The sequence below is a fragment of the Bactrocera oleae genome, chromosome 5, assembly GCF_042242935.1.
Source record: "Bactrocera oleae isolate idBacOlea1 chromosome 5, idBacOlea1, whole genome shotgun sequence".
NCBI lineage: Eukaryota > Metazoa > Arthropoda > Insecta > Diptera > Tephritidae > Bactrocera > Bactrocera oleae.
In genome coordinates this window covers 16,227,948-16,247,762 of record NC_091539.1, presented here as the reverse complement: position 1 = coordinate 16,247,762, position 19,815 = coordinate 16,227,948, and the positions used below count along the sequence as shown (strand labels likewise).

General features: G+C 38.5%; 2 protein-coding genes across 2 annotated transcripts; one reads left to right on the top strand and one right to left on the bottom strand.

The window, feature by feature from the left end:
- The first annotated feature begins 2,243 nt into the window (after positions 1–2,243).
- On the top strand, positions 2,244–4,997 carry p115 (General vesicular transport factor p115). The gene has a single exon (XM_014237520.3). The coding sequence runs from the start codon at positions 2,357–2,359 to the stop codon at positions 4,847–4,849; it is 2,493 nt and encodes an 830-aa protein (XP_014092995.1). The 5' UTR covers positions 2,244–2,356; the 3' UTR covers positions 4,850–4,997.
- A 717-nt stretch (positions 4,998–5,714) lies between these two features.
- Positions 5,715–7,322, bottom strand: RpS6 (ribosomal protein S6). Its single transcript, XM_014237521.3, has 3 exons — positions 7,167–7,322; positions 6,752–6,956; positions 5,715–6,307 (listed from the first exon to the last, which is right to left on the bottom strand). Exons 1-3 carry the CDS (start codon positions 7,170–7,172, stop codon positions 5,772–5,774), a joined length of 747 nt encoding a protein of 248 aa, XP_014092996.1. The 5' UTR covers positions 7,173–7,322; the 3' UTR covers positions 5,715–5,771.
- Between the last annotated feature and the right edge of the window lie 12,493 nt (positions 7,323–19,815).

Below are 19,815 nucleotides of genomic sequence, written 5' to 3'. Positions count from 1 at the left end.
AACAGGCATCTTTTCGCGACGATGGCAAAAGCTAAAAATCATAAATTGAACAAATTTCTGATATTCCCTCTAGCAGGGAAAAGTTGCAACCACGCAAGCCCACAAAACACAGAAAAAATTGACAAAACTGGCAACAAAGCTTTTGTCGATTTAAAATATTTTACAATTTTAAAATATTTTTCCGTGTCTCTATGCTCATACAGAAACATACATATTTACAATAGTTTGTAGGCATAGCTGTTAGAGTGGCAAGGGAAGCGGTGACAATCGGCGGCCGTTCGTTAATATTTTTTCGGCACAGCTCGGATTTTCTACCAACAACACAATGTTGTGACGCTTTGTCGTCGCGTCAGTCCTTCGATACAGTGACTCTTTGACAAGAAAACAAAAAACGTGAGCTTCGGCCATTGGTTGTCCGTGGCAACGGAGATTTCGCATGAAACAATGAGTGTACATATTTACATACATACGTTGCATATAGACAAATTAACAATTATAAGTGCCGTTTCACATTGGGATGCAAAAGAGTCTGATGTTTTTCAAATTTTCTTTTGGTGTCGCTCTGGGCATTCACACGGTCAAAAAGAGTCCAGCAACTCGAGTCTAGTTTTTCTGCATTCCTTTTCACAAAATGTTCGTAAATATTTGTGCGGTTCGACTGCGCAACACCGCGCAACACTGCGTGCTGCGTATTTCATTTGTATGTTGAGATGATGGTCACACATTTTGCTTGCAATGAATTACCATGAATATGGTAGAACAATATGCATAATACAAGTACCTACCCGCTAAATAGTTTCAAAAAAATACTAAAGACGGGAATTCCCTAATCCACAAGAATGTATTGAATATCCGCTACTAATATTTTCAAGGCCAAATTTATAATAGGAATATTACATACAAAAATAGATAACAGAACTCAAATTTGCGATCGAATTCATTTGAAACCGAGCGCTCTTGCAACCATTCAAAGGATTTGAAAGTGAAAAGGAATGCTGAAAAGGGTAGCAGCGAGCTGTTACGAAAAAGAACACAAAGCGTGCCACCCGAACACGAGTGGCACGGTCCCTTCGTCTTTCCTCGTCGTCCCCTCGCCCACAATAAACTGGTATGAGACTCTTTTGAGTCCCTGTCTGAAACGGCACTAATGGGTACATATATATTTAAATAAGAATATTTGGGACCGCTTCGTCTTTTCTTATCGGGTTATGTCAAGCAAGAGGTGTACAAAATCAAACCCAGAAATCTGACTGAACTGAAGCAGTCCATTAAATAGATAATTGATGCAATCCCGAATTAGGTGTCGCATATGCGTGGTTGAGCATGGAGGAATAATTAATTGTTTAAATAAAATAAAATTTTCTATACAATAAAAAAAAATATATGTAATGCATTGACTAAAAAGAAATTTATTGCGGTTTAATTTTGTAGCACGATTCGTTAGCCACCCTGTATAGGCAGAATATCTTCAAATTATATGCACAGTCGTTTGCGCATTGTAAATATACGAATCTGTAAACGTAAATTTCTTAACATTGAAATTAGCATTATTTTTCTCAATTAACATTGAAAATGCTCAATTCTGCTATTTTTCAGTCCCCTGATGTTAATTGTAGCCATTTCGTGAAACACGCTCATCGTTTTCAGTACCTCTTCCAAATGTGGTGAAACACGCTCATCTTTTTCAGTTCCCCTGCGAAGCATGAAATATTTTGCTAATGCCGCACTGTGAACCTTCTCTATGATATACGTTCTCTGCTTGAGATTTTGTTTGTCGTGTATGGCACATATGCTTAAGCGGAAGACCTAAATTTACAAAAATAAAATAAAATTGGGCTTACAATAATTTATTATCTAAATATAGGCAACTTTATACAGATACTAATCTGATAAATTTATATAAAAATTTACAATAAATCCAATTTATTTTTCTACACACATGTTTACGAATAAAAATTATTGTAGAATATGTTGTATATGATTACTTTTGCAAGCGATTTAACATATTTAGTACTTTTAAATTACAATAATATTAATTTCTTCGTTTACCTTTTACTAATTTTTGGTTTTGGTTAATCAAATGTAAAAATTTATGTTTGTGTGTAATTACTTATTTAAAGCATAATTGTAATATTACAAATATCTATTCAACCTATAAAAAAAATTTCTGCCTACCGATTCCTTAGGCATTAAAAGAAAAGTATTTATATATACAGGTTAAATATCATTAACATACCTGTACTCGAATTGTCATTGGACGTGGACATTTACCGTGGCAGATTACATTAATTGCTATTTTTTTGTTTTGGCTGGGTTTTGTATCTTTGGCTCTAGTGTATGAGGTTAAAGGAGGCCGATGGAGTTCCTTAAAAGCGGTTTTAAAACAGTGCTTGGAAGTACTGAGCCTGGTCAACAACCTAGTGCAGCAGAAACCGTTGAAAAATTAGTTGATCGTGTATTAAGTTCAACGTTATTAGACGATCGTCGGGATGCTTGTCGGGCTTTGAAGGCCCTATCTAGAAAATATCGTATTGAAGTTGGAGCACAAGGAATGTCAGCATTGGTCCAGATCCTGAAACATGATAGTCAAGATTCAGAAATAATTAGCTATGCCTTAGATGCTTTGTGTAATATAACAGCTGCTGAAGAGTTCGAAGAAGAAATTGATAACCCAGCCGTTTCAGTAAATGTTGGGGAGCAATTTACTGAAATGTTTATAAAAGTACATGACCACGTTACGTTAGTTATGGTTTATTTAGAAGAATATGATTTTCGAGTTCGGCGTTCCGCAATTCAACTCATCACTACGTTGATTGCGAATAAAACTCGTGATTTACAAGAAATTATTCTAGTTAGCCCTCTGGGTGTATCCAAACTAATGGACTTACTTTCAGACAGCCGAGAAGTTATTCGAAATGATGCACTACTTTTGTTAATTCAGTTAACAAAGGGGAACTCAAACATACAAAAGATAGTTGCTTTTGAAAACGCCTTTGATAAAATTTTTGAAATTATTCAAAGTGAGGGATGTTCGGATGGAGGCATTGTTGTTGAAGACTGTTTGATCCTTTTATTAAACTTGTTAAAAAATAATTCCAGCAATCAACAATATTTCAAGGAAGGCTCCTTTATCCAAAGGTTATCACCAATGTTCATTATCACCCCGGAAACAGAAGAGAATGGGTGGTCCCCGCAAAAGGTCTCGAATATACATTGCATGTTGCAAGTAGTTCGTGCATTAGTTACACCAAGTAATCAACAACAAGTTGTATCATCTTGCCAAAAAGTTATGCGCAAATCAAATCTCCTCGATTCGCTATGCAGTATTTTAATGGGTAGCGGAGTACCAGCTGATATACTAACGGAAACTATAAATGCAGTTGCTGAAATAGTTCGTGGTGACAAAGAAAACCAAGATAAATTAAGCATGGTTATGGCTCCTAGTAACCCTCCTCGACCAGCAATTGTCGTGCTTCTAATGTCAATGATAAACGAGAAGCAGATCTTAGCGCTTAGATGTGCTGTATTGTATTGCTTTCAATGCTACCTCTTTCGGAACGAGGAGAGCCATCAAGCTGTTATACAAACGTTATTACCCTCTTCTGAATCTGAAGTGAGTAGTCACTCAACTGGTCAATTGTTATGTGTGGGACTATTTTCATCAGATCCACTAGCCAATTGGTTTTCTGCAGTAGCACTTATGCATGGACTTGTCGATAGTGTTGCACAGAAAGAAGAACTGTTGCGCGTTCTTTTAGCTAGTCCCAGAGGAGGAAATCCTATTACCTTATTGGGGCAATGTACAAATTTACTTCAACAAGATAGTTATAAATTGCAAAGTAAAGTTGGTCTTCTGATGTTGCTGGGCATGTGGTTGGCACATTGCCCTACTGCCGTTAAAACCTTTCTCAGTACTAGTGGAACAATGGCATATTTGACGGCGCAAATTAGTGCAAATGAACACGATGAAAATGAGTATTTGATACAAGGCTTATGCGCGTTCCTCATGGGGATTTGTATTCAGTTTAATGATAACACACTTCCCAATCAAAAACGAGATGATATCTGCCAATTGATAATTAAACGTATAGGACAAGAAACCTTTTGTAATAAACTTAGCGAAGTATCAAGACATGAAGCTTATAATCGAGCATGCAAACAACCTCAGATTCGAGCAAAGGCCTCCCCTGATCTTTTGCTGGATTATGAATATTGTAAGTTATATAAAGGATTGGAAGCATTACTAGGAAAAATAGTAAGCGGATTTGATGTCAATGGTATAGAATTGACGGAATTAACTCTCAGTTCTGAAGCCTCTGCGCTTGTAGCACAATATAAAGGCATCATTCGGGATCTTGATGGCCAAATAAATTTGCTGCAACAAAATTCAAAACGACTCAAAGTAAAAAATGAGGAACTCGAACAAAAACTGTCTAAAGTAGAAAGCCTTAATACACAATTATCTGATCAAAATACATTGCTAAAAGCCCAGTTAGGAGCCGCACAGAACTGCACTTCCCCGTCAGGAGATGGTACTGCGATGAATGCTATAAGTGCAGCTCAGTTCCAGACGAATCTTCATTTTGCAGAAAACATTAGAATAACTCGCGAATTTGAAACATTACGCCAGCAACTTGAAAATGAAGTGCATCGTGCTAAGACAGCAAATGACGAACTTCAAAAATTACAAAAGGATCAAGAAGATCTACTTGAGCTCTTAACTGATCAAGAAAATAAAATCATTCGATATGAGCAGCAACTGCGGTCAGCAGGTTTACCTATTGAATACGATGATAAGAATAGCACAGTTGATATATGCAATCAACAAAGTCCCAAATTGAACGTATAACTTAATTTATCGTATATAAATATCATTCAGCGAAAATTATATTAAATACAAAACAGGGCATACCGTTTAATTCTAAAAGTTTAATGTAAATATCATTTAAGCATCATTTCTCCTTAATATACATACAAATAAATAATATATAACCATTTTCACTTTCTTTTCTTGTCTATAAAACTTGAGTCTAAGAGGTGGTAAAATTGATATTTATTATAGTTTGCTGTAATGTGGTGAAGATAAACAAGAAGTTACCATCCGTCCACTTAAATACAGTGACAATCTATGATCCAACAAAAATCCGACCGTTCACTTAAATAGAGCTAACTTTCGCGGGAAAAAACTAGTATATTAAATGCTATTAGAAATTTCCATTTCATATATGACCCTTAGTTATTTTCAGAAATTAATGGGACTTTTTAGAAACAACTTTCTGTAATACTGAATTTTGTGTGGTGTGGCGAAATACTTTTAGGGAATACTGCAGTTGTAAGTATTTCTTCGGATATAAATTGGACTCATTTAGATGAAACCGACTGTTGTGGCCAAAGGTTTACACGTATACTATATGTATCTTTTAAATCTTTGCGGTTTAGAATTGTGACGGCTGTAAATTCAAACTCAAGCATTAAAAAAGTGTTCAACTATTCCCAATTTTCCTACATACTTTTAATACAATTTCAAAAGCAGTGTTTAAATAATTCTGTCGCAACTTCCCAGTGTCCTTTTCTTTCTTAGAAATATAAGAGTAGAAGAACAAAACCATTATAATCTTCATTTCGAATTAACGTTGAAAAACATTCAATTGCGGTTAAAAACCAGTATTCATTAGTTATCAAGAAAATTGAATAGTAAATATAAAAATAAACTGTTTTCCAGTAAATTAATATAGTTGAATCTTTATTTCGGAATAGTCAGCAAAAATTATTTACTTTTTGTCACTCGAAATCGAGCTCTTTGATTCTCTTAAGGAAGCAGAGCGACGTCTCTTGGCTTCGTCGCGCTTAGCCTTAGATTCCTTCTTACGCTGTGCTAGCAATTTAGCATAATCAGCTGCAGCTTCTTTGGAAGCGGCTTGACGTTTCTTTTTCAGGGCAGTGCGTCTACGCTTCCTTTGAAGCACCACTGGAGTAACCAAACGCTGAATCTTGGGTGCTTTAGATGTAGCTTTTTTATTATCCTTAGCGGGCAACGGGCGACGAACCACAAAGCGACGAACATCATCATCCTTGGTTAAATTATAAAGTTTCCGAATTTTGCTGGCACGTTTTGGGCCAAGTCGTCGAGGAACAGTTGTGTCAGTCAATCCAGGTAGTTCTTGTTCACCTTTTTTAACAATGACAAGAGCCAAAACCGACATGTTTGCATCCACAATGCAACCGCGGACTGATTTCCGTTTTCTTTCACCAGTACGGCGAGGTCTGTAACAGGAATGACCTTTCTTCAATAGCAGACGTACACGACCTTAATAATAGAATACATTATTAATTTCAGTTAAGAAATGTATGTATATTGGGCTTTAGTATAGCATACCCCGAATTTGCAAAATATGGGTATGTCAACACTTATTATTTGATTGGATGCCAGTTTGATATTGTGTAAATAAGGAAAATTTAAGAAAACTTTATTTACGATTTACAACTATTTGTACACTTTATATGTACTATATGAATAAATGTGTAAAAACTATTTAGTGATGCGTTAGTGGATATAAGTGTAAAATTCATAATACATAGAAGAATTACATATGTACATTAAATTGTGAACTTTCAGACTATTAGATCGAATATCTCGAAAACTATAAGTCTCCTGCGGCTATAACATCATCTATCCGCCCATACCGGTTATATCCCTGAATTCGAAGGATGCTTTACTAAAGTTTTCCCATATACATATATTATTACTTACCATGCGAAAGCACTCCTTGTTTCATAGGGAAACCCTGTTTATCGTTACCACCGGCGATACGAAGATGATATCCTTTCCACTCATCACCGAGAACGTCAGCTTCTACAATTTGTCCCATACGCTTCTCATAAAACACACGAAGCTTGTGTTCATCCACAACTTCAAATAACTTTTGGCATCCTGTTGCCGGGAAAGACACGTTAAGCTGCAAATTGAAGACTTTTGTAAATTATACAAAGATATACAGTCCAGTATTACGACAAAATTCGATCAACATTTATCTCAATGATCACTAGGATATAATTTGAAAATCTATCCGTCAATTTTTAAGCATGTCATTTGAAATATGTTTTCTCAAAGCATTTCGACTAAAACACTTTATACAGCTATATTTTAATAAAAATTATTAGCACACCTTCATTTTCTAATCCAAATTCATGGAACACCGAATAGAAAAGGGAAAGCGAAGTATGCTCGGCAATCTTGGGTAGGTGTCAAGCAATTTCAAAAATTCACAATAGTTACAGGGTTGTACTATTAAGTATTATTTTTGTCCATTAAACAACTCTATTACCCAAATATTAAATTTATTATATCAGTAATTGAGGAAGTTAAGTATTTCTCAGAAAACTTCTCTTTCTTTCGTTCACCCAAAATATTGTGTTTGAAATTGTGTTATTTAAACCTTAATTAAAATTATTTAGTTTTCAGAGTTTTTATTGTGTTTATGGACATATTAAAGAAACTTTAACATAACTTACTGGTATCGCTTTGTGTATATGTAATATATTGCGAAGTTAAAATATACTCTCAAGCATTCATTTACACGTAATTATTGATGTTTTGTTTATTAGTCAGCACGGCACAATTGGATTTTATGTGTTTTTATGATAAAAACATGAAAAACGTCATATTAAAACAATTACGACAATTTTATGTACAATATACATATTATACATGGCACCACTGTTTTAAATTCGGTTGGGCACTATTGATCCATGCAGTGATCGTTTTCGAATTATCGATACTCTGGATATTCGAGATAAGGTCAGATATACTATACAGAAAAAATTACAATTCCTTATTATTAGTCTCTAAAAACTTTGTATTTTCTTTTAACATTGGAATATTTTGATATCGGAAAAGGAATTAAGGTAAATGTAGGGTCGGCTTTAGAATAACGTCCCACGCTTTTGTGGATAAAATGGGTATGGGCGGATAGAGGAGATCCTCCAGATCAAGATCGCGGGGAACTTATAGTTTTCGAGATATTTACGTTTAAAGTTGAAAATTTCAACTATTTAAAGTACGTATTTTTGCGATTTAAAATGAATTATACACTTATATTTTTCACTTTTATATCCACTAACACTTGAATAATTCGTTTTTAGAAATTTTTTTTATATTAGATGCTGCAAAAATAGCTTTATTTCAATATTTAAATCATTCTTCAATTTTATTAATTTTGACAATAACAAAATGGTTGTGAATGTCAAAACATCAGTGTTGCCATACTAATACATTTTGTAAACGAAGAAAAATAAAATAAACAGAGAGATTGTACCCTAGATACAGGAAACAACGCAAAAAAAATTTCTGCGCGTAAAAACTTTGGTACACCCCGGTATTGGATCGACCAGGGTTATTTTTTTTGAAGCGCGGCCGAAGGCCGCCAACGCAAACAGGAGTTCTGCGCAAAAAAACCTTGATACACCCTGGTGTTGTACCGACCAGGGTTATTTTTTTAAAGCGCGGCCGAAAGCCGCCAACGCAAAAAGAAGTTCTACAAGAAAAAAGTAATATTGTCATAGAGGGTATAACATAATACTTAACATTAATGCTTTGTAATAGTTTATTTCTCTAGGTTTTAGATTCCTGTATTTGGGGTATTATCTGTTTTAATTTCTTTCAGTTCAATTACAAAAGATGTCGATAAGGTAACACTGGTTATTTGAAATTTTGCAACCCTTTTGCTATTGTCAGAAATAATAGTATTTAACAATAATTTAATTGTTGAATTAAACTATTTTTGCACTATATAATGTAAAATAAATGTGTACAAACGAATTAGTGAAGTGTTAGTGGATATAAAAGTGGAAAATATAAGTGTATAACTCATTCGAAATGGGAAAAATGCGTACTTTAAATAGTCGAAATTTTAAACTTTAAACCCAAATATCTCGAAAACTATAAGTTTCCCGCGGCTATATCTATATATATTCTTGATCTGGAGGATCTCCTCTATCCGCCCATACCCATTTTATCCCCGAAAGCGTGGGACGTTATACTAAAGTTTTCCCTAAATGTATACTGTAGGTCCTCCAACGAAGGACTTAAAGCAAAGTTCAGAATTCCGTGAGCGGGAAATAATTAAAAAAAATATTTTTTAGTACACTTTTCGCATGTTCTTTCGCGTCAAATTCTCTTCTGTACCGGAGACCTTCGACCGCGCTTCAAATAAATAACCCTGGTCGGTCCCTCTAACACCGGGGTGTTCATAGTTCTTTTGGGAAAGGGGTTCAACGCAGTCAATGCGGCTCCTTTAATTGGTGAAATATACTCGGGTGACTAGTTGTGGAAGGCTTTCAAGGACCGCTATGACAATGGAAATTAGCTAGCGGAAATACATGTATCCCGTTTTCTCAACCTTAAAATAGCTACCCATGATTCATCACAATCGTTACTGGTTATTGTTGACACGGTTAATGAGTCGCTGCGTGTTACGGATATCCCCATATATATATATATAGTGGAATGAGTTAGCTGTACCATTAGTGGGTGATAAGCTTCCAGCGATAACTAAGATTAGTGGATGAGGTGCTCCACTACAGAAATACCACAGTTAGAAGACCTATTGAAATTTCTGAAGAGACGTGCTCGTAGCCTTGCTCCTGAGCCATCGGTCTCATTAATGGTTTGCCGTCAGCAACGACCAGTGAGGGCGCATGTGGCTATCACGGATGCAGCTCTGTGCGCTCATTTCGGGTTAGCGCATCGAATCGCCAGTGTCCTACATTATTGGCTCGTAGTATAATATGAAGCAACGAGATGTGTACAACTGATTACGTACAGGTTATTCTTATCGACAGTGCTCATCTGGTAGCTGTCGAAGTTGTGGTCGTAAGCGCAACATATTTGAGAGACATAGATTTAGCGAAGAACCGGTTCGGTATGGCTGGAATTATCGACGTTCTTATTGCGTCAGACGTGTGGGGGCGACTCATAGAAGGTGAAGTCATCGCTTGAGGACCAGACGAACCTTTTGTCCAACGTACCCGCTTTGGATGAATGGTGTTTGGTTCATCATTGCTCACACTCACCACTTCGCTAGACAGGGAAGACCACTGGTTGGAGGAACTCATAGTCGTACCTCAGACGGCCGTTATATCGTACACTTACCCTTGCGACGAAAAGCAACCGAACTAGGTGACTAGGTAGTAGGGGGGATAGCATTCCACCCTGTGGGTAATTGTAGTATACTTTTACGTTTTCTTCGATGTCGATGTAGTATCGATAACTGCGGACATAGAGAAGATGTTTGGGTAAGTGTTGTTAAACCTGAACTTTGCGACTATCCACGAGTTATATGGTGAGAGTATCCTGCAGACGAGATCCGGGCGTATCGACTAAAGACCATCACACTTAGTTGGCATGCAGTCCTTGTAATGCAGTATGTATGATGTACGCAGTATGATAATTTCGCTGTAGTTCCCGACATACAATAAACGTTCGAACTGCGATATTTACCTCGTTTTATTTTGACGACTTCTTAACAAGTTATTAAAGCGTTATTGATGCAATAACAATTATCTGATGACCTTTGCCGAAAATGTCTGAACTATTGGTCACAGCTCCTAGAGCTCAATCAAATTCGCATCGAATGGTGGATGGGTATGATTTCACGCGTGAAGACATCATTTCAGGGGTTTTGCGATGCCAGTTCATATGTTTATGCAGCGGTTATTTACGCGAAGACGTCGAACACAATCGGTTCGGTGTGTTTCAAACTTTTGACGGCACGTTTCAAGGTGACACCACTCAAGACTGCTATAATACCATGCCTGGAACTTTCGCAGCGCTACTTCTTACGCTACATTCCAGAACGTGCGGGACTTTTTGGGATTAGTTGACGTTCCCTACCATCTGTGCTCGGACTCACCGATCGTATTGTGTTGTCTGAGGAAGAATCAGCAATATTAAACCATTCATATCAAATCGGGTTCGAAGAATACAGGAGCTGACATTCCCTACCCGATGGCATCACATTCGTTTGGTTCAAAACTGAACTGGCTGATTAAGCCAGTAGAGGTATCACACCCGTCGAGCTATTATTTTATTTATTTATTGACTACGCCAATCGGCAAAATACATACTAAAAAATAGTTAGTTGATGGTAATTGCAAAAATACAAATATATATATATATATATATATATAGGGCGCTGTGGTAGCAGTTTGGGGGAGTTGCATAGATCAAAATCCTCGATTACAAGAGTAAATAATCCTTGGTGTTATCGATGAAAGCCGTGTATGTACCTCCGTAGAAGTCAATCTCACCCTGAAGTGAATTTATAGATTTAGCCAGTCTATTTTGGGGTCCACGGATCACGTAGTTTTTCTTGGAGTTGGAAGGTTTTAGTATTCGATTACGTCTGAGTGTTGGGCCGACTGAGGCAAACGAGCCAAGAATGTCGAGAGCATCAATGATGTTGGACCTTCTCCACTTTGTCTATCATCATATTTGAGAAAAGGGACCAGATAATTGACCCATATTCAAGGACAGGCAGGACCAAAGATTGGAAAAGTCTAGTCAGGGTGTAGGGGCTGCTGAAATCTATACCGTTTCTTTGGATGAACCCGAGGGTTTTGAATGCCTTGGAAATGATTTTATCAATATGTTTAGAGAAGGTGAGCTTATTATTAACTATGATGCCCAGGTATTTTACGTCTTCAACCTCTATAATCTCCAGGCCGTTGATCTTGTAGTTTGCGTGAATTGGTGAATGCGAGCGGGTGAAAGATATAGCGACGCATTTGTTGACGTTGTGGTCATGTTTATTCACACCGCACCAATTACCAAGAGTATCAATATCTTGCTGTAGCGTTAAGATGTCAGTCATATAGGCAATGGGTCTAAAGATTTTGAGATCATCTGCATACAGCAGATGGTCTGAGACAATATTATTACCAATGTCGTTGATGAAAATATTGAAGAGTACCGGGCCTAAATGAGACCCTTGTGGTACACCAGATATCACTTCATATTTATGAGATAGATAGCCATCGATTCTGACCTGAAGACGTCTTCCTGTAAGGTTTGAGTGTATCCAGGACAATGCACTACCTCCTAGGCCGTAGCTACTCAACTTGTGCATAAGTATTTCGAGGTCAACACGATCAAATGCCCTGCTAAAATCCATGTAGATACTATGAATACAATTGCCGGAGTCCATAGTATTAACCAAATTGTTAATATATAAAAACAAATTTGTTGTAGTGAATCTGCCTCCAGTGAACCCATGTTGTTTGGTGGTTATGATGTGTTCAAAAGACTGTAATAGCTCGGATAGCACCAATTTCTCAAATAACTTGGCAAGTCCGGACTGAATACAGATGGGACGATAATTGGTGACCATCGCTTGTGATCCGTCCTTGTGTATTGGGGTTATGTATGATAATTTCCAGTATGATGGAAAGACACCACGGCTAAGGGATTCACTGAATATATGTGACAAGGGTTCACATAGACCAATCGCACAGTTCTTTAGGAATATATTGGGTAGACCATCTGGTCCAGCCCCTTTCTGGGGTCGAGTGCAAGAAGCTGTTTAAGTACTTCGTCGAAAGATACTATCAGATCGTTCATATGAGTGCATTGCGATCCCAGATTAAAATTTGCTGCATCTGGAACGATGCAGTTGTTTGGTGCATAAATGCTGTGGAAAAAAGAAACAAAAAGGTTGCAGATTTCAGGCCCAGAGTCAGCCGACTGATCGTCCCATACCATGGATGGAGGTATGTCACTTCTGCAGCGGTTTTTGGCTTTAACAAAATTCCAGAAGACTTTAATATCCGATTTAATTTTACTTTCAACTTGTCTACGTAGCTCTTGTAGTACTCGGAACTCAGTCTTTTACAATCAAGTCTCAGTTTGCTGAACCGATAATAATTTGACTTAGTTTTCCTTCCTTATTTTATACAACACGTGCGCTGACTTCTTCAATTTAATTTTGTGAATGAGATCTTTTGAGAACCAGGGTGGGTAGTTACTGTGTTTATGCGTATGTATTGGAACGAACTGGTTTACGCCTTTAAAGATTTTTACTATCAATTGTTTCGAATTTGTAGAAGACCAATTTGTTCTCAGGTAGAAGATGTTGAGCTCATCGTAGTTAGCATTTTTGAATAAGTAGGAAGAAGAGTTATTTGGGACCATCCTAGGCTGAAAGTTGAGCGTGATATCCAGGTAGGACGATGTTTATCTTCTGAGACCAGAGCAAGTGAGTGTTCTAGAGATGAGTCAATACCACTGAAACATAAGTCAAGGGAAGAGTTAGGAGCATTGAGAATATAATTGCGTTGAGCACAGTTGAGCGAGGCGTATCCATCATAAAGTAGCTTTTCACACTTGACACGAGGTGAGCTGCTTGGGAGGTTAAAATCGCCGATTATCAGAAAGTTGGATGCCTGGTATTTGTCCATAATGAATGAAATGGTGGCTAGGTGGTTATCAAAGATCTCGTAAGGTGATTGAGGAGGTATCTAAGTCATTATTTGCAATTGAGATTGGCTCAGTATGGAGATAACGTTTACAGGCAATGAAAACACCACTACCATGCCCTTGTTCCCTAACTTGAGATATACGATCTTTACGGTAAATGTTATAAGTTGAATAAATGACTTCACCATCACGTATAGATGAATGAAGCAAGGACTCAGTGATGTAAACAATGTCGAACTGGTTAGCTGCCGTTGCGGTCTGAAAGGCGCTGAGTTTTGTGCGCAGACCTCGTACGTTCTGATAGTACAGCTGGACGTAGGATACCTTCTTCTTACTTGTTGAACGTCAAAAATTCTTTTTCACGATCTTGGGCAAACCATGAATATACTTAATTGTCATGCTGTCCTTACCACCTTTCATCATAGAGTCTAGATCCCCTCGCAGGTTTTTTAGGTGCTGTTATTGGGAAGGGGTGAGATTAGCCTTAAAGATGACATTTGTGTTTCCATCAGGAGGTCTATACTTGATGATGGAGAGTGCGTCAGCTGCAGAGGACGTATGCGTCCCGGTGTATGTCGTCCAAGTCTGCGTAACTTGAGTTCAGTGGCAACACTCATAAAGCTAGGAGGCAGAGCAGCTACTAAATTCGTCCTGTCACCTCTAAATGGTCTTTACTCTCAGCTTTGTCTGATTCAGGAATGTTCAGAGCGACAACGTTGGCTTTACGGCGTTTCCGTTCAGACATTTCCGTGAATATGTCTTCTTTGCTCATGGGTAAGTTTAATTTGGTGTTGAGTTTGTTCTCGACTGATATAAGCCTGTCATTAAGGGCAGTACATTCATTAGTGAGTGTTGTATTTTGTTTAGACAGCTATTAGTACATCCTTTTTGATGGCATGAGCCTAAGGAGGCAGAGATGATCTATTTGGACAGTAGTGATGTTCATCTCAGCAAGGATGAGTCAAATGTCTTACCCGCCGAAAACCAAAATACAAACAAATTTATTGTACCCGCTTCACATCCGTTATATACTCGTCGTTCAAACGGACACACTATTATGCTAACTAAACGGTTCACTCGTAGTACAAATTGAGGGGGTTGATGACCTATCGGCACAGGTCTTTTTAGATGTTTTTACTCGTTTGGTCAGCCCACGCGGTCCCTGTGATAATAGTGCAGCTTTTCTTGGTGCCAACCGACTCCTGAAGGAAAATCTTGCAGCATGGCAGGGTGAGAGAATTAGCGATCGTTATTAAATTCGGGCACACATTGGCATTTCTTCACATCAGTGCGCCACATTAAGGAGCCCCATGGGAGCCTGCTGTGAAGTCCGCTTAGCATCATTTGACACGCTGCCTGGGTGCGCAGGTCAAGTGGTATACTCAACTGCAGATACTGGCCGTAAGAATAAAGGCCTGTCTCAATTCCCATCTTCTTACACCACTCTACAACCATTCTGAAGAGCAATTTGAATCAGCACCAGGTGATTTTTAGATTGGCGGTCAAAAGACTGGTATCAAGAGGGACAGATCTTCGCCATCGATGTTGCGTTAACCCGCGTCCAGCGACGGATGCGCCATTCGCTTCTGCGTGTTTCTTCCTCTTGCGCGCAGCTTCTGACCCATCCCATTTGGGGTCGTCCGCCTCCGAGCAGCTGAACCTGCTTGAGTAGGTTGTTGTGCTGCCCACAAAGAAGAGGTTACTGTCATGCGGAGACTCATTGCATGCAGGACATATATTTGGTATGTCGGGGTCTAAGTATAAGTTTTCATATCGGTGCAGCGTAATTTAAGATTGGCCCGCCGATTTCTTTGAAAGTTACTAGCAACGTTTCTTTGTATTTTCCCCAAGAGCTGCCAGCAAGCGATTTTAAGATTTTGTTGCGGCTCTGTACTTTGGCAGCTATCGCGGTCGTGTGAGGAGTGAAGGAGCACAGTCTGTCTAATGTAACACCTAAAATTTAAGAGTTGTTGACCGTCGGAATTTTGACTCCATCGACTAAAATGTTTAGATCCAGTCTGTACTCCTTCGTCCAGTTTGTAAAAATGGTCGTTGTGAATTTAGTGGGGGAGAGTGTAAAGCTCCTTGCAGAGAAGAACCGAGGAAGGTCGGAGAGATAGCCGTTTACTTTCGAGCACATGCCATCGATTCCATTGCCCGACGTCAATATCGTACAAGTACAGTCATCAGCGTACGAGGTCATGGAAATTCCCTCTGGTGGTTGGAGGAGTCTCGAGATGTAGAAATTAAACAGTAGCGGGAAGAGGACACGTGTTTAATTCTTCTTATTTAAAATGTTTGATCTAGTACGACGAAGTAGCTCACGGTAAATTCTGGGAAACCGACCCAGTCAGCTTTGTTAAAGTTAACAAAGGTGCGGTTGTTCACAGAAATAAAGTCGGGAGGTTTCTCGATCAGGATAATTATGGCCATTATATATCAGACTACCGCAAGCGATGGTAACATCTGGCGAGCTATTATAGGTGCTTATAATTCTGGTGGGGACTTTGTCATTCATTGTGCAGAATGTCGAATCGTCAATCTGTTCCGCCAGCTCCATTCCCCTACGATCGTTTGACAGGCAGGAGTGCCAAGGATCATGGTGCGCGTTAAAGTCGCCTAGCACCAAACGGTGTTCACCACGAAGTAGCGCACCTATATTCGGTGATGTCCTGTTGGACAACATGTAACTGGAGCGATGTATATATTAAATATTTCAAGCTATACCCTGACATTCTAGGGTAGTGTCCCTGCGGTCGATGTCAACATCGATTAAACGATATTGCACGGTGTTGTGCAATATGAAGGCTAGGCCTCCACCATTATCTCGCTCGCGATCCTTACGTAAAACGTTGAAACCTGAACAACTCAGAAGATCTGAGCGGCTGTTTAGCTTGGTTTCTTGGCTCATGAATGCAACCATCTCCTCGATCTTGCTCTGGAGTCCGTTGCAGTTGAATTGTAGGAGTCGCATTTGTCACGGTTGTCCGGTCGTGATCCTAGGGGTATGTGGGGTGCGTGTAGGTGGAGGTTGTTGCAGATGTACTATCCGCATGGGCGGTTGTCGCACTGTGGTGTTGGTAGGTAGGTTGGACAGACTGGGGATCATGCTGTCTGTGTGAGCTCCTTAGGGCCGTGGAGGTCCTATCTTGGCCACTCAACTGGAGCACAGCCGTTGAGGCAGAAGTCGCAGTATTGCGTTGACAGCATGGGGCCACGTAAGTCGTTGTCCACTTCCTATGTGTCTTAAGGCCTGAGCAGGTCTTAAGATGGCTCCATCCATTGCATGTATTGCACCTAACCGAGGTGGAGTTTGGATGGAGCCTTCTAGCGCAAACGCAGCAGTAAAATTCCTCGGGGCCCGGGTTGGACTCGATGCCAGCACGGGTCAGGAGGGTACGGAGCAACCCTGCTGCTAAGCGACAAACTTAACCTAGAACCTCCCGATCCAAACAGGGTTAGATCGCCGATATAACAGCCCTTGGCCGGGTCAATTTCGGAAGCTTAGAACCGGCTGTTATGGGGTGTCGTTTTCTTTTGTGGTGTTGTCGTCGTTTTTGCTCCATTGTTTGTGTTTTTAGTGATTGTTTGTCATTTGTGCACATTCTGGTTTTTAGGAAGGCTCCGTTAAAATACAGCCGAATTAACTTCCTGGCTGCAAATCGTCCAATGGGCACAAGAATCGCGTAAAACCCTGGATTAGGAGGTGGCAGCTCTTGGTCATCGCACGCTTGCAGCTCCTGGCAACCTGTCTGAGGAGTGCTGTGCGGAAGCTCTCACCTCTGTTGAGAGGGACTGGAAGTCATTGCGATTAAGCCCTTGCACACGTCAAGGTGCCTGCCATTCGCAGAGGATTCTTTACATTAGTTTAAGTTTATTTCCTTATAACAAAGTCTGATCTGACAATACTGTTTTATCTAAGCTATATATTTGTCATCTCTCTTTGATCATTAATTTCCCTTTATTGTTACCTTTGTTTATTCATATTTAAATTTACGGTATCCTATAAATATCGGAGGCCTTGTGTGTACCTGCCTTTTCTCTGATTGTAACTCTGGACTGATTGTACTCGTCTCTGGTTTGATGTCAAGTAAACCGTTTACAATCGTACAAACCCCAATAAAGCATTGAGAACTTTACCCGCTGGTAAATTAATTATTTAACAAATAGCAAAATCCAAAGTTTTTAGAGACAAGCAAGAACGAATGATAATTTTCTCTGTATCGTATTTCTGATTCTTATCGATTCTCGTTCAGTCTCGAATATCGAGAGTATCGATATTTCGAAAACGATCACTGCATGGATCAATGGAATTTAAAATAGTGCCATGTATAGCGTGTATATCGTTCATATTCTTGCCATAATTGTTTCATAAGTGCCGTTTCAGACAGGGACGCAAAAGAGTCTCAAACCAGTTTATTGTGGGCGAGGGGACGACGAGGAAAGACGAAGGGACCGTGCCACTCGTGTTCGGGTGGCACGCTTTGTGTTCTTTTTCGTAACAGCTCGCTGCTACCCTTTTCAGCATTCCTTTTCACTTTCAAATCCTTTGAATGGTTGCAAGAGCGCTCGGTTTCAAATGAATTCGATCGCAAATTTGAGTTCTGTTATCTATTTTTGTATGTAATATGCAAATACGTATGCATAGAATAATAGAAATATTATGACAAATTGTAAATAAGGAGAAAATTAAGATATAGATTATGGAGTAAAGAAATTATGAATTTTTAATACGCAGTAAAGAAATTATGAGTTTTTAATACTTAAAGATTAGGAAATTGCTATTATAAATTTGGCCTTGAAAATATTAGTTGCGGATATTCAATACATTCTTGTGGATTAGGGAATTCCCGTCTTTAGTATTTTTTTGAAACTATTTAGCGGGTAGGTACTTGTATTATGCATATTGTTCTACCATATTCATGGTAATTCATTGCAAGCAAAATGTGTGACCATCATCTCAACATACAAATGAAATACGCAGCACGCAGTGTTGCGCGGTGTTGCGCAGTCGAACCGCACAAATATTTACGAACATTTTGTGAAAAGGAATGCAGAAAAACTAGACTCGAGTTGCTGGACTCTTTTTGACCGTGTGAATGCCCAGAGCGACACCAAAAGAAAATTTGAAAAAGATCAGACTCTTTTGCATCCCTGTCTGAAACGGCACTTATAATACGAAGCTCTTTGAATCGGGAGAGCGATGTCAAAGTTTAAATTTTTTTTATAACATTTGACAGTGGTGCCACTAGGGTAAGAACTAAGTTTTGAGATTTCCTTTTTAAAGAAAATTACAAATAATTAAAATTAGTTTTATAAGCTAGATACCCTACATGAGGACTTAATATATGCACATATATATTTTAATCACAAAGGATATTCAATATATTTAAAGCTCAATATAACAAAATGTTTTAGTATTGTATTTCAAAACCATTACATGTTTTAAATATCCTCAACATCAACCTTACTTTTTTTAAATACTCAATAAACAAATATCTATTGATAATTTATTCGAAAGTTTAAGTTTAAATAACATTTGCGGGGAATTCTAACCGAATTATGTATATACGTTAACATTTGATACTGCAAAGCGAAATATTACCTTGGGACAAAATATCCGCTCTTTCTTAAAAACAAAACTATATTAAATCTCTTTAAATAAAGTTTAGAAACACACGTAAAAGTCACTAAAAAATCTGATCTCACTGCTTGAGATTGGAATATTGTTTAGGGTATAATCCCCCTCTAAGTGTGCATACGCTACGCTACGTTATATATATAGGCGTACTTATATACGTACATATGTACATATGTCAAGGAGTCAAGGACGCCGACTACCTATTACACATATGCACTCCGCTAGCTTATGCTCTTTTCCTGGAACATAATTAGTTTACATATATGTATATGTACATATGTTAAGCATAAGTGCATATATTTGTTATTACTTTTTTCGGTACATGTGCCGTTTTGACAAACAGGCATATAATTTATACATTTATATCGTGAAGACAGGTGGGAAACCAACAGATTTGTGAGGAATAATTCACTACCGTTGTATTGAGTGGACATATATGGTACATATATATTTGCTTCTTTAAATTTGCGTGCATTGGCGCACGCTTCGATTGTTCGCCTTGGGAACTAAATTCAGAACGCAGATTTCGATCCGGATAAAGTGGAGTGTGAGATCTTACTCAGCCGAGTATATCAACACTTCGATCGATTCATACAGCATCATTTTAATTTGGTCAGCAAGGCAAGGAATGATAAAGTCGCATTTCCTGACGACTTATTTGCACGATTTCCATGAATTTCTTTTTGCTCTCCTAACATCCTTT